Source organism: Boleophthalmus pectinirostris, unplaced genomic scaffold, assembly GCF_026225935.1.
Source record: "Boleophthalmus pectinirostris isolate CB_2022bp ecotype Guang Dong unplaced genomic scaffold, ASM2622593v1 HiC_scaffold_16, whole genome shotgun sequence".
NCBI classification, from domain to species: Eukaryota; Metazoa; Chordata; class Actinopteri; order Gobiiformes; family Gobiidae; genus Boleophthalmus; species Boleophthalmus pectinirostris.
The window spans coordinates 14825416-14841032 of record NW_026571095.1 but is presented as its reverse complement, the minus strand read 5'-3'; the positions used below and the strand labels follow the sequence as shown (position 1 = coordinate 14841032).

Sequence of the window (15617 nt, the reverse complement as noted above, 5' to 3'; positions counted from 1 at the left end):
TAGGTTTTGCTATTATAATGTTCAAGCTAATACGAAAGCACAGAAATTATAATATATTTAAAAATGTGTCTTTTTACAAAGTGAAAATATGTGTATTTTAAATTCATAAATAATTCCCTTTGACAAATTCAGATACTGGTGCCATTAGAATAAACATAATGTAAAACCCAATGACAATCCGGAGGAGGTTATTTTCTTTTATTACAAGAATATTAGTTATTTTTGGTTTGCACTAAAACATGAAATTACAACATTTGGGCATCTTCACAATAGACATGATCTCACCAAAGCTCATTCCAGGCACATTACAATCAGACATTAACATCACATAACCCAGTATACTCAGTTACAATTACACACACCAAGATAAAGACACAGTGACAACATCCACACAGATTCATACTGTTGCATCACTGCAGTCCATAGATACATATAAAACACCTTCCACATCAAATTGGTCAAACACTGTGCGCCCATGATAAATACATTAAGGTCATTTGAACATTTAAAAGCACTTTCATCTGGCCACTGGTCCAGACTTCTTAATAAAATAAATATTTCTCTTGTCAGTTACTTCAACAGTCTCTACAACAGTATTTCATAAAAGGGTCAGAAGGTATTCTATTTGTATTCAGAAAACACACGATTGAGGTACTTGTTTTTGATGTAAGTTTAAATGATTTCATTTGTGTCCAGCAGGATTGGTTTTCAGAATGTGTCAGTTTATTCACGTTTTCCCAACACACAATGGCATATTTCTGGTTTGAAAGAGGTCAATATTAGTAATTATGTTGCATATAAGTAATTTAAGCTCCATAGCTCAATGATTTTGTCTGAAAGTGACTGATGTTAAATACTGTAATAAATGTAAACAAAAGCACCTCTCAAAATATGCTTTGCTTCTATATGAAAAGTCTTACATATTAAAGTATCCATAAGGTCAGTGGCAGGTATGGTCCAAAGTGAGCCCTTTAAACTACAGTGTTTATAAACAGCATTACAGCGATATATGGACTACTCCTATTTCTAATACTTGAATTTGTGCTGGAGAATTGAAAAAAAAAAAAAAAAATGCAGTGAGGATTTTAATTGTGTTAATTGTTCTTCATTAGAAAGCCCATATGCATGTTGGAGAGGAAGTCGCATGTGGGAATGCTGCTGATGGCCTGATGGACGTTCATGGCAGTGATTTCTCTGGGAGACCTGAAAAACAAAACAAAACAAAAAAAAACAATCATGATGAAGTCACTTCCCTATAAAACAGCTGTTTTTTTTTTTTCTAAGAACAGTATGACAATTTCTATTTGTTATTTCATAGGTTTCAGTGTCTTGTTATAGGCTCCATTTTGAGTACTTTCCACCATAAAAAATTTATAATATTTTGTTCTGAACTACTAATTAACTAATAGTAATTGCTTTGGCAACCACCCTAATATTAAATAATGTATAAACCTGTAAATAGATGCACTATATACCTTTTCTGCCACTAGCTTGTCTTCAAGATGATACAATGTTCCACTGTAAAGCTATAAAATGTATCCATCTCCAAGACCACATTTTTCAAGGTATTTTGGACACTAACACCTGTAATTAAATAAATTCAGGATGGATAAATTTAATGCCATACTGTGGACCATTTGTGATTTGTAATTGATCGTCAGGAGAATTAACGATCGATTTTCGATTAATCATTAATGTTTTTAAATAATAAGTACCATCATTATTACTTTTATTAATCTGCAGAAATAAACTCAACTTTAACAAATAAACCATAACCACTACAGAGCCACATCAGCCCGTTTGACATTATAATGTGTTTAATGTAGTTTTGCGCAAGTCTTACAGAAACAAAACTTAAAACCGCATGGCTAATTTGCAGAAACTAAGGGGGGGAAGGAGGAAAAAAAAACACTCTTGTGCGCTGATGTGGTCAGCTTCTGTCGGACTAAAGGACACGACTCAGTGGAATATAAGTGTTCTTTCTATGACAGAGGGATGTTGATGTTGAAGGTAAGTCTGTTCTGTGTGTCGCGATGTTTTCAAAGATCATCCGTGTGGAGGTTTAGCACAGCTCTTTATGCTGCAGTAACTGGGATACTGCGTATACATGCACCGTGACAAAACCGGGATACTGATGTGCATGTAAATGCACTCACTGAGTGGTACAGTGATCTCCAAGGTGGTGCCAGAGCCGAAACATGGGATTGAGGCCGCAATTCCAGTGTTTGCGCTGTCAGACGCAGCTTCGTATCAAGGTACAGCAACCTAACATTCGGTTTGTCGATTAGAAATGAATGTAATCAACGAAATTCTTAATAATCAATTATCGAGTAGTCGACTAATCATGCCCATCCCTAATCTCCATAGTGGCAAACTGGTGGGAAACGCCCTGTCAGAACAGTTACATGGTACAACTTTATATAATGCAATGTATGTATCAAACACATGGGCAAAAACTTGAATAGGATTGAAAAAACATGTACCTGTTTTGAGAGGATTTGACACAGGCCACTGCCAAAGCTTCTCTCAGGATGTCACTAGCAAACTGCTCTGTCGCCTGAAGGAACAAGCATGGTCAGAACACTCTCCTCTCCAAAAGCAAACTTAAAATTAAACAATACATCAAAATATTAATTCATATCCTTCAGTGAACGGGAAGTAAGAAAGAGAGATGTTTTTCTTTTCTAACACAATTAACAAAACTGACCTTCAAAATCATGGCTTCAATTACTGGACCAAACACATTTTTGTCAACCTCCACTGGCTGGAAGCTCAATCCAATCTGCAATAAACAAAAAGGAATTTATTTCAAAATTAGGAAAAGACAACATATATTTTGATGCCTTGACATAAAAAGGAGTAATTTCTGTATTTAAATTCCACCGCACAATGACAGCAGCTTTTGTCAAATTTAGAACTACGCCAAAATTAGGTCATTATCTAGCACAAACTGTAATGTACTTCATCATTCCAACCTGCTGAGCTGTTTCACTGACGAACTGGTCTGATGCGCTTGATCCCAGAAAGAATTTGGGCTCTGAGTCTGTCTCTTGCTCCTCCTCTTTGACCTTGAGTTTGTGGCACGGCGGAGTTACAGTGATGATGTCCACGATCTCGTCATCCACCTCCTCTGGCTCAGTCTTCAGCACCGCCTGCATCTGCTCCAATCGCTGCAGCAGCTCCTCTGAACCACTCAACGTAGAGGGGCACTCTGGGGGTAAACCATTTTCACACCAGAAATGATAGTGTGCAGATAACATTTGTCCAGTTTCAGCAAAATTAAAAAGGCTTAGGTTGACTGTTACTGAAGAGGACCATCTATTGGTGTTCTGAGAATCACGATTTACTAGACGCTAAATGGAAGTAATGAGAATCTAATGGAAGCTGTGTGCTCCGTGGCCTTGTACATTAGTGGATTGCTAATGCATTATGGGATCAACTGGTAGCAGCACTACGCCCACAAAGCACTGGCTGGAAAAATTATTGATTGATTGTATAAACTACTGAAAACTGAGGAGTACAGTATAAACTACAGTGCAAACTGCTGAATTTATTAAATAATTTAAGTTATTTCTATACTTTTTCCCTGTACACGTGTTAAAACTTAAGCCCAAGTGGGCAATATGGCAATTTAAAAAAAAAAAAATCTTGATTCATGTACATTTATTGTAATAATAGTGATGTTCTATTGCCTTTAAGAAGTAAATAGAGTAATGTGCTTTTTCTGAAATTTCACTGGGATTGGAATATATCTGTTACTCATTCAGAGCTTATCAAAAAGAGTAGTGAGTGGGAAAGAGTCTATGAGAAGAGAGTTGCATTCAACAGAGAAACAGTGACTCACAGTATCAAACTGTCACAGGTACGAGGTCATACTTCGACTTTTCTCATTCTACTGCCCAGCCCTAAGCCTAACAGTGGTCTATATAGCATACAGTGGCTCACCTGGCTCACTGTCTATCTGCGTAAGGATGTCCTCTATAGACTCATCATCATTCTTGCGCTGGGGTTCGGGGTCAGGTGGTGTGTATCCCCTCTGTCGGCACCACTGCACCACTTCTCTGGTTTTGGGAGGAGTCAAAGCCTGGAGGCGCGGAGAGCGGTCCAACACATCCTGCACAACCCGCTTCACTGCCACTGCTCGCTGAAGCTAAGTGACACAAGTGGGTAAACCGTCAAGATACATCATGCCGGTATAGTCTCTAAAGCTGCTCTATGCTGCTGTGCTGGAATACATCCCGAATAACTCCCTTACACATAAATAACCTGACAAGAGAGCAATTGCAAAAGATGACAGCAAAGTGATGGGCTAGTCTTTACAAAGTATTGATGAAGATATTAGGGAGATGAGAAGAGAACAAGCACACGTAAGACAGAAAACGTGAGGTAAGCACAAACTGCAGATTCAGCTCACAGCATGAAAACCGATTACGCAAAACTAAAAAATGCAGACAAAGCATATTATCAGCCATGTAACAAATACCTACTGTGAGAAAGTCCTGAAGATATAGCAGGCATCCAATGTTTTTAACATTTTCAGCACTATGACAGTTGACATTGGAAGATACAAGGAGAGTTTGAAATTTACTGAAAGACCTCTGAAGCTCTGAAGTACCTCTGAAGCCCGCCGCTTGCCAATATTCCACGAATAATACTGTTCAGTAGAGGAGGCACAAAATGGATGGGAGTCTTCATCTGAAATTAAGACAGATCAATTTTAGGATACCATACACATTCACTTTTAACAAACCTGAAACCTGAAACATGTTGCCATTGTACTGAAGACTGACTTACTTTTATTTGGTACAATGAGAGGAAACTTCTTCACTACTGCAGTCAGAAGCTGCATCATGGTCTCAATGTGCTCAGTGCTATACAAGATAAATACATTCAAATGTCATAAACTAGTACATTGTGAATAAACTAGAAAACTAGAAAAAAAGCTTACTCAATGAGGTTGTGTGGGGTATCAAGCCCTTGCTCTTGTTTGACAGCAGTTGAAGGTGCAGTGATGGACATTTGTAAGGAAGAGGTGACAGGTGTTGATGGACCAGCAGAGCCTGAGCCAGGTTCAGTTTTTACTGCAAAAACAATTAGACATGTGTAAGAGACATAAATTACACTTCAAGTCTAAATGAGTATCACAGTTTTCTAAATAGAGCTCTGAATATAAAAACTGATGCAAATCAAGGTGGAGTAGGGATTAGCCCCTCTCACCTTGTGCCAGAGGCAGGGCAAGGGAGGGGGGCACCTGGCTGCCAGGGCTTTGGGAGACTCCCGCTGCTGAAGAAGAGGAGGAAGGGGGAGAAGAACTGGACACTGGGCCTTTATATAGTACTAAATGCACATAGGAAACACACACAAAATACATGATGGATCAATTCCCTATCAATCACACATACATCAATTAAAACAACTGAATGAGCAGAACAACAAGGAAACTTAGGGTGTGGTCTCATTAACCCATTCTAACCTCACCCAAGCACAGAAATCCTCTGTTTGCTTGTCCTGTGCAAGTATAATCTATCATTGCCCAGGCATGGTATGCTGTAGGCACAGTTGAGGAGGTGGGCAAAAACAACATGATGGTTGTGCATGCATACATAATGCATACAACTGTTACTACACAGGCCCTTTCATGTGTGCTGATGTTACTCATGAGAAAAACATTGCTCATTGAACATCTACTCAAAACAACACTGCTGATGATCCATGGTTATCTTGGACACACTCTACAATGTTTTTAAACCCAAAACTTGACAGAGGACAGGATATCACAGAGAGTACTCATATCTGCCTCATTATATTAGAGTTACTTCATTAAACAACTACCAGTCAACAGTTGTGCCTAAGCATGGCACAAATGGTTTGGCTTCGTGTGAGTGCACCATTATTTCACCCTTTCTGTCCACTTTGAAGCAGGATGAGATATTTTAGATGTGTGATTTGAGTGTACTTTTCTCAAAATACCTTGATTTATACAAGTATATACACATACAGCAAATTAATTAAGCTAGTGATTGGACACGGCTCATTTACCTTTGCCTACAGGCATGAGTAACGTCTGAAGTCCTCCTGATCCTGAGCCTACACCGAGCTGCTTGAGCTGGTTGGCTGGGATAGTCAGCACCGTTGGTTGGGAGCCAGAACCACTAGCATGAATCTTCAACATCCCTAAGAACAGAGCAGAAAGACTCATGTTAGCATCAATGACTGTCTGAAATAAAAGTCATGACTGTTCTTCATGCACCTGAGAGAGTAGCAGTGGTTTTCCCTGGCCCTGCTGCCGGTCCGCTCAGTAATGAAGCTGCAGTGATGAGTGACGCACTGTTGCTTTTGGGCACACTGACCACTGCCCCCGGCCCACTGCTCTTGCTCCCAACAGGAGTATTGGTCATGGCTTTAGTGGCTGCTCCTACAGTGGCTGGACCAGGTGCACTCTTAGCTCCAGTGTTAGCGTTCCCTTTGACCAATGTGGTCACTGCTGCTTTTGATAAGCTCCCCCCGGCTGCAGTGCTGGCATTTTTAGCTGCACTGATTACTGCTGCTTGGTTTGCTGCCATTAGGAGCGAGTGTTGATGCGACGTAGCCTTTCCACCGTCAGACGCCTGCCCACATGAAATAGAAAAGCGCCATTAGACAAATCATTAAGTAAAAAGAAACTACAGGACTACATTCATCCCATACTCCATACAGCTGAACAACTCACCCTTATGTAATACAGATAACCGGAATTCATTTTTATTTGCACCTAGCATACACGTGTTTATTTGAACCTTTTTGATACTCATCATTTTCAATTTGTATAACTATTTATTTTAATTTTTATATTGTATTTACTGTCATTTGTGATGATTTGAAACGTGCCTGCTGTTGACTGACTGCTGATGCTGTGCTGGAGCTGGGAGTGGTACTGGCAGCTGTGATGATGCCTCCGGTCATCCGCAAAGTTGTTGTTCCTGGTTTAGACAAATGACCTGCTGCTGCTGAAACTGTCTTCATAGAGCCATCAGAAAGCTTCACCTGAGTGCCTTGAGAACCACCAACCACCTGCCAACAATAGAAAAAATATATGTAAAAATTATAAAAACCAATATTTAGATTTGACTAAGATTTTGCAAGTTGCTGTTAATCCAGACCTGAGCTAAAATGGCAGCTTTCTGCCCAGCTGTGACCCGGATGGCCTGTGGAGAACCACTGGGTGAAGATGAAGCTGAATGACCAGCTGAACCAGAGCTTCCAGTCTGCTTTGAGCTCTGTGATGGCTGTCCAACCAGAAATGTGCCCTAGGAACAGCACAAACATATTTAAATATGATTTAATAAAAAAAATAATAAAATAATAATATTTGTGCAGCAAGATACACCCCCACTTCCTTTTAACTGCAAATAAGAGACAGATACAAGATTTATCACATATCAAGCTGTATGCTGTTAAAATATTTACAATGTAGCACAATTTCACTACACTCCCTAATAGCCATGAAAGCACAGATCTCAAGTAGAATGCAATATCAGTACTGTTTAATGAACAAATGTAATTAAGGCACTGGGTGTAAATTGCAGAACTGCAGAATGTCATGCAAAAAAACAAAGAAAAATAGAAAAAAAGTGGTTTCAGTGACTTTTTAAATTTCAAATGTCATGCTATAAAGTGTAAAACAGAGGACTGTCTCACTTGTGGGGTCTGTTTAAGGATGTACGACGTGTAGGAGAGGTTGGATGGTAGACTAGTAGAAGAAGAAGAGGAACTCTGTGTGCCCCCAGAGCCAGCGGTTGAGCTGCTTTGAGACTGCTGACCTACATAAGAGACACAAGATTCAGTCTTCTCAATATGTTTTGACTACATTACAACTTCACTAACATGCCAAAGCTACATGGGACTGTAGACTTGGCATATTCACACTTTGTATAATTAATGAAAACTTTGTTATTAATTAATTAAAGGAATAAAAGCATTTGAGTTTAAATATCTCACCTGCGCTGGAAGCACGCAGAATAGCTCCTTGTGGGATGAGAAGCAGCTTTCCTTTTCCTGAGGGATTTTTGCTGTTGGTTGTGAGATAAAGCTTGGTGCCTGGAGGAAGGTTTGCCAGATTTGCTAGATTGTTGGCAGGTAACTGAAGAGTAGCCATAACTAAAACAGGAAAATATGAAAAGCGTTATTACAAAGTAAACGTTGTACTTCATAAATCTACTTGTGTAAATCCCTGACCTCCACTTTTGCCACTTCCAGTTGCTTTGACACCAGCCTGTTGACCAGAGAGCCCTGTTGACCCACTGACAATGGCCTTGGCAACACCTTGGGCCAAAACCTGTTTTCCACCAATCACTTTGGAGGCTGGGGAGCCTCCTTTAGTTACCAGAAGCTGTCCGCTGCTGATAGCCACCTGTTTGACTGCAGACTGGAGTGTGGAGCTTACAGGAATGCCCATCATCTAAAACACAGTATCAGATAAAAATAAATATGTTCACCCATAAAACTGCTTGGTGGTGTGTATTAGGACTGCAACAGGAGCTCTGCTAGAGTGGTTACCCACTGGTCTGAAGGTTGGTGGTTTGAATCCCGCTCTTAACATAAACATGTGTGGTCAGATCTACTGACCCACAGGTTGGCTGGTGTGATTCCACCTCCCACAGATGACTGCCGTTATGTCCTTGGGCAAGACACTTAACCCAACTTGCCCTGAGTGTCTGCGCACACTGGGGGTACACTGTGAGTGTGTGTGTGAATAGGTGAGTGGTTTTTTGATGTAAAGCGCTTTGAGTGCCTTGAAGGTGGAAAAGATCTATATAAAAATGTGACCGTTTACCATTTACCAATAGAAATTAAATCACAAGTTGAGTTGTCGCAGTTACCACATTGCAAAGGCACCATCTAATAAGAAAGAGAAAAATATCTGATCTTTTGACAAAAAAATGTTGGCAGTACCTGTGGTTTAGACTTCTGTGAACATGTGTTGAAATGCATGGGATTCTTGTATTGTTTATCATATCATCAGTATACATGTTAATGTTGTTGAAGTTGTTTGCAATATGCACACCAAACTGAATCCTACTTTTTAAACATATATCTCAAATATAATCTAGCATTGGATTATTTGTTTATCAACACAACAGATGCGCGTGCACCCTGAGTGTAGAAAGCACCTGCTTTCATTTTTACAAAAGTGAAGTTAATTTGTGATTGTTACTTCAATAATAAACTTGTGGGCCTCATTATGGCTTTTTAAAGGCTAAATCCCTTATAAGCAATAGAAAAGACACAGCTTTTTTCCAAAATCAGTGCAGTTCTTATCATATAAAACTGAGAACTGAATTGTCAAACCTTGCCAGTGGTTGGCGTTCCAGACTGTTTCTGCGCTGACATTGATATCATGTGACCTCCTTTCACAGCCACGAGCTGGTGTGCTGCTGGAGCTGGGGACTGTTGCTGTGGGCTGGTTGCCGTGGAGACCATCTGCTGCTGCTGCATGGAGACTTCCCCAGGCTCCTGCTTTATGATGACCTGCACATTAACACAAGGGGTTAAAAAGAGGTTCAAATTCTGTTCAAAAGCATTCATGATAAAGCATATCCCCAAGTGCATTTTGAAATGAGGAAAGATCTAACATGTTTCAACAAGATATGATCAGAGTTTGTAGAACTTAGATGATTTGCATAAAACTGAATTTTTAAAGTGTATTTACAATTTCATCTACGTCCAACTAGGCCAGTCCAATTTTACATAAAAAATGTAATTAAATAATAATCGCCAGGTGGCACATAATCATTTGAAATGTATTATTAATGTGTCTCAATTAGGTGTGAAAAAGGACGGAAAAGATGGCAGCAAATGAAGAAATCGTATCAGAAAGTGAAGCGAGAACTGTGTCTGTCTGAAGACTCCCTTCCCCTTCGTATAAACAGAAGGTTGCCCTATTTAAATGCACTGCCAATGCACCAGCACATGAGCTAAAAATGTCAGTGTCAGATCTATTAATACCAGAATGTTTTCAAAGATACAGATGCTACAAAGAGCTCTGGGCATCATTAGGGTTCATTTCACCTTTACTCCTGATGACAGTAAGGTGCCAGTGTGAACTTTGGGTCCAGGAGATCGAGTTCCCTGAGTAACTGATTTGGACGAAGGACTTCCTGTAGAGGCTGTGAACAGACAATTTGTTAAAATATCTCAACAAATACTTGCTCTCATGTGGAATTTCTGAGCATTTAGTGAACTGAAGGGGATTAGTCCCAATAGTACCTGAAAAACTTCAGATATAAAATACTGTATAATTAGAGATGATGTTCAGTGAATCAGCTACAACACCCACAACAGTACCATCTAGCTTCCTGAAACGCACTTAAAAGCACTCTCATCTCTGGTGCAGTGCATAGATGTGTGGGAGGGACAGAGTGGGCAAAATATGGGCAATAATAAGAAAGGTGATACTAGATAATAACGTAAATACAGAATCCTGGCTTGACTGGTTGTTACTGAATCTAATGCCTCCTCCTTATGTAAAAGAGCAAAACACTGAGAAAGATGAGCATTGTGATTCTTGTTCTTATTGAAAAATGTGTTTAAAAAGCTAATGTTTAGTGGTCTTGTTACGAATAATGTCCATGAACATTACAAATGAAAAATAAGAATGAGCTTAAATGTATATTTGATAACAATATTCGGTAAAAAGAAAAGCAGGTCAATAAATGACAGTTCAGTACCTGTAAGGACTGCAGATGATGAAGCAATGCCAGCCAACTGGCCTGGTTTGTCAACAATAGCATAGGGATTATTGGGCAGGGACGAGGAGCTCTGCTTACTGTGGATAGGGGTGGATGCAGTGGATGTGCGAGGTAGTGGTGAGTGGCTTGGAGTAGAGATTGGGGAACCTGATGGAGGAAAAATACATTTTAACCCTTGTGCACAAATGTTAAATCACTCATACATCACTGTTGTAATAATCTACTCTTACCTGAAACTATCTTACAACTCATTGTAATTGGCTGAAATAACTTTCCTGGGGATTCTGCGGGGCTGGGTGGTTGTCCTTGAGGGACAATTTTACAGCTTGTTGTGATTGGTTGAAAGGCAGAGGTACACTGGGAACCCAGAGGGACCCTCTCACTGGTTTTAGGTCGTGTTGGTGTGCGTTCTCCAGCAGCAAGATTGAAGCCTAAATAAAAACTACATTTGTTACAATGCCTTAAACACATCTAACATAAATCATGCAGTAAATCAAGTTTCACACAATCCACACAGAAAAGGTTAAAGTAAGATCTTCTTTACCTTTCTCTCCAATGGGTTCATGTGAGATGGGAGAACTTGACGGTCCGTGCGTTGGGGTCAGGGATGTCCCAGTGATAGGACTTGATGCCCTGGGAGCCATTTTGGATGATGAAGGTTGAGGGATAAAGTCCTCCCCAAGAGAGTCTCTATGAAGCTCCACATCAACCACCTGCACCAAGCACAGAGTCAAATCAATAAAGCAGAAAGCAAAGCAAAGAATGTGTCATACACTTTGACACTGATAACCTACAGTTTCTGCTCCTAAAGTCTGAAGACCAGTGTAGGTTCGATCCAACTGCAGAATAGAAAGACGGGCTGTGTCAATCGTATGAATTAGTGTGGACCATTCTTCTGCCAAAATGTGTGATTCTTGCATGGTTTATTAAAACTATTACCTTTAACTGGTGTATGATGTCAATACGTTTGTTACGAGGGTCTTTGAAGTGAATCTGAATTCTCACAGGAAATTCACCCCAGCCCCGACGTGTCAAATGAAATGGAGGTTCACTGTAAAGACACATTAGAAGAGTTGTAATAAATGTCATTTTAGATTCAGACAGACACGTGTACAATGGCTGTATACATAACTTATAACTTAGTATTATTCACATTTTCACATTAGAAAATGTGAAATCAGAAATACACTCATCTCAGTTTATTAAAAGGTAATGTATGAGGCCATGAGCATGCAGAAATATATGAATCTTAATTTATTTTTAAAGGCAGCAAAAGAGTTAAGTTACAAATAAGCTGGGTCCTGCCTTTTTGTCCACTAAAATGTTCAGGAGGTAACAGCTCAACACTTTTCTTAACTTTAATTATGATCTAAAAGCTTTAGTTTATTTTAATGTACATGCCCTTTGGACACACTTTTACACATGAAAAAACTTGTGGACTAGGGTCGCAGTTTTTTGCTCTAAGGTGCATACTTTCCAGTCAGACCAGCACCACCTTTACATAGCACGAGCAAGAGGGACTAGGTTGTTCACCTGACTGAACAGAGCCTGGATGATTGCAGAAAGAAAGTTTTTATTACAGTTGTGCATTAAAACCCCTACAGTGCCTTATATAGTGTTTGCTACACAATTGTTAACTTCTGGACTGGCTCACTATTTGGAGTAGTTGTGTTAGAGCATATCCAAAAGAGGGCAGCATTGACCTTTATGACTGTGGTGTTGTTGTTTTCAAGTACAAGACTGGAAAGTTCAACCCAGTGTTGCTTAACTGAATACCTTTCAATCTCTGACAACATCCATATAGCCTTTGGCATGACCAGTCATGCTTGAAAAAGAGGTGGAGTACACTACTGTCATAGGAATAGTAAACATGTCTATAAATAATATGGTTATAAAAGGCATACTGGGTTTATTTGTATCTTTGACAAAAAAGTAGAAATAACCAAACCTGACTTCCACAAGGTCATTGGGCTTGTAACTAGGATGAAGAAAAAACCACACTTTCTTGACAAAATGGTCAATACTAGGTTCTCTTCTGGAGCCTCTGACATACACCATCCACTTATGTGTTGACTGGTCATTTTCCTCTCTCTTATCTGGAGGAATGTATCTGAAATCAAAGAAATAGTTAACACTGTCCAAATTATTATGCTATAAAGGTTAGTTAAGTTTTCTGGCAAAATCCTAGTTCACTCTGTTGTTTTCCCCAGCTACTAACAGGCCACACATGACATACAGGTATGTATGTGTGCTTTAGATTTCTAAGAATACAGCCCATAGGTGAAGCTTCCTGGAAAAAACATGTTTGGCAACCAAGGGTCTCAATGTACTAGATACCCAAACCCCCCCCAAGCATCAGGACCAACTACAGATGAAAAACACATCTGAAGGAACATGTATAAACATGTATCAAGTCTGAACTTGAAGCAAATTCAATTTATGTGACAGCTCATGAGGACACAGGCACAGGAAAGAATCAAATGAAATCCTGTATTAGATCCTCAACATGCATAATGTACAGTATCTAGTCTACTCTAAGGGTCATATTTACTAAGCCACAAATTAAATTATTTACTAAACCACAAGCTAAAGTGAAAATGGAACCTGATTTACCACCACAATTCTAATATGTAAATGAGAGTTTACATATTGAGCAAAAAGCTTCCACTGTATCTACTTTGCATGCACACACAAGTACATCATATAATAACTTTGCTCACCATTATGCCCTTTGTATTTGGAGATTTCTCTTTAACAATTTAGCCTGATACAATTAAAACTAACTTGAATTTTAAAAAGTTTTTTAAATCATCAGTTTTACACTGCGTTCACTGTAGACATGCCTATAGGCACAGAAGCCTTGTGCATGTTGTCAAGAGTCTGTAAGAGATGCTAATCTGAATTGTGCCTATTTTTTACAGTGTCCAGTGCATGTGAACTTTAGTATTACTGGGGTCAAAATCATGTAAATTTTAAAGTTCACTTACTTTGATACATTGCCTACTACAATGGTCTTTTTCACATAAAGTCTAGAAGCCTCATCTCCTGTAGTGTGGAAGGTCACTCTTGATTCAGCACCAATACAAGAAGGCACTCCAAAAGTATCCTACCAAAAATGGAACGAATTATGCAATCATTATAAATAATCCTTCAAACTGAATGCTGTGTTTTACGCCCCAACCTTGCCAGTGTTTCGCCCAGGTCTACGCTCCTGTCTGTTGCTATCATCTCTCCAGGCAACATCTCCATCCTTCTCACCTCCATCTCCTTGCTGAGAGAGGGACTCTGACTCAGACTGGCCCAAAGAAGGAGTCTCTGAGTCTTGGTTAAGAGGAGATGAGGACCTGGACGGTGAATCTAAGAACTTTTTGATAGCTGGATGATTCAGTATGGTGGAGTCACTCTTTGTGGTCTGCTGTGGCACAGAAGAAATGCCTGCATATAGTACACTGTACATGCTTGTTAGAGAATTGCATTTGCAAAACACTTACTTCAGGGTTCTTAGATAGACCAGCACTTGCATAGTAGTTTGCCACTATGCATGCTCTTAGCTTGTCCATCATCCTCCTAGCTTCATGAAGACGCTGCAAAGCAATACAGTTAGAGCTAAATGTTTAAAATGTATTCTGTAGAAGTATGTTATTAAAAAAATAACAGAAAACTGAAAAAATAGGAGTGTGTTTTGCTCACCTGGTTTATCACCTCAATTTCATGTTCTTTGTTTTTCATCTCCATGGAAAACTGTTCCCGGATAATGTTCTCAATCTTTAGTACGGTTGCTTCCCGAGCTGCCAGTCATGCATGAAGTTATTGTTGAAGGCATCCTTATTATGAATTTGTTAATGCACTGGGTGGGGGCAAACAATCACTTACCATTATGTTCATCTGTTTTGTTTCTCTTATTGTTCTGGACAAGGGAAATGTCCTCGTAGTCTGGATCATTGCCTTCAATTTTCCTTTTAACTCCTGACATGGTTGTCTGGTTAAATAAAGGCGTATATGTTTATAACAAGTCACAACACAGCATCACAGCCGTGTCCATGCACACCCAACAGTAATAGAACTAACATGAACATAGAATGGAGACGGACACTGTTGCCAGAATATATTAAATAAACAAGGCTTTTTTTTCGAGCTAGCGTGTGTGGGGTGTAAACCAAACCATGCACTTTTTTATTTCACAGTCCCGCGCCAGCGTACTATCGATTGCATATGGCATTTTTTTTGACAAATTAATGTATAATAATGCACAAGCGCTGAGTTAGTATGAACACACCGCTAACGTGGTGTTGCTCTAAGCTAGCGTGGGCTAATGTTAGCACACAGCACACCATTCTTTGCAGTTTATTGTTGTATTTTACAGTCATACTCACGGTGTGTGTCTCCGCTGGGTGCAGCGCTGTTTCACAATAACTGTGTTTTAATTGATCAGGAGCTCACTGTAGATGCTGTACAGTAAGATCTTACAAAGTCATAATGCTAACTCTCCAGTGGTATAAGCTAGCTAGACCATTCAGTACTATCACCACTAGGGGCCACTATTCCACAGAGTTGAACCCACAGTCCAAACTGCTGCTGCCAGGAACTTATAATGGACATAACTCATGTGTTTATAGCAGTGTCAGCTGTATAATGACCAATCACATAAACACAGTGTTTTTGTGTGTGTATGGGAATAATTTCAGATGAATGATCAGAATCAGACAACGTCTGTGGTATATTACCACAAATGATAAATTGTATCTTAAAAAGGCTTTGTGGATGTCTTCATGGCACCAACTATTGCTCAATGCAACACATAGCATGCCTGTTTTACACAATGCCTCATAAACCATAAGAGACAACTTAATGAAATGTTTCTCAAACCAATAGGAATAGTTTGGTTCAGGG

At 39.5% G+C, this 15617-nt stretch overlaps 1 protein-coding gene across 2 annotated transcripts; it reads right to left on the bottom strand.

Moving 5' to 3' along the window:
* Nucleotides 1-189: 189 nt before the first annotated feature.
* yeats2 (YEATS domain containing 2) lies at nucleotides 190-15266 on the bottom strand. 2 transcript variants are annotated; one of them, XM_055151950.1, is made up of 30 exons: nucleotides 15101-15266; nucleotides 14601-14706; nucleotides 14418-14515; nucleotides 14219-14311; nucleotides 13909-14142; nucleotides 13715-13833; nucleotides 12676-12837; nucleotides 11667-11778; nucleotides 11522-11566; nucleotides 11272-11440; nucleotides 10958-11158; nucleotides 10707-10874; nucleotides 10048-10145; nucleotides 9328-9507; nucleotides 8215-8437; nucleotides 7978-8136; nucleotides 7678-7799; nucleotides 7140-7286; nucleotides 6868-7050; nucleotides 6251-6608; nucleotides 6040-6174; nucleotides 5218-5337; nucleotides 4949-5081; nucleotides 4795-4871; nucleotides 4616-4695; nucleotides 3946-4150; nucleotides 2976-3211; nucleotides 2708-2782; nucleotides 2484-2557; nucleotides 190-1203 (listed from the first exon to the last, which is right to left on the bottom strand). In XM_055151950.1, the coding sequence occupies exons 2-30, from the start codon at nucleotides 14698-14700 to the stop codon at nucleotides 1095-1097; spliced, it is 4215 nt and encodes a 1404-aa protein (XP_055007925.1). In that variant the 5' UTR covers nucleotides 14701-14706; nucleotides 15101-15266; the 3' UTR covers nucleotides 190-1094. The 2 variants fall into 2 exon arrangements, with proteins under 2 accessions (XP_055007925.1, XP_055007926.1); XM_055151951.1 differs by having other exon boundaries at nucleotides 13909-14139.
* Between the last annotated feature and the right edge of the window lie 351 nt (nucleotides 15267-15617).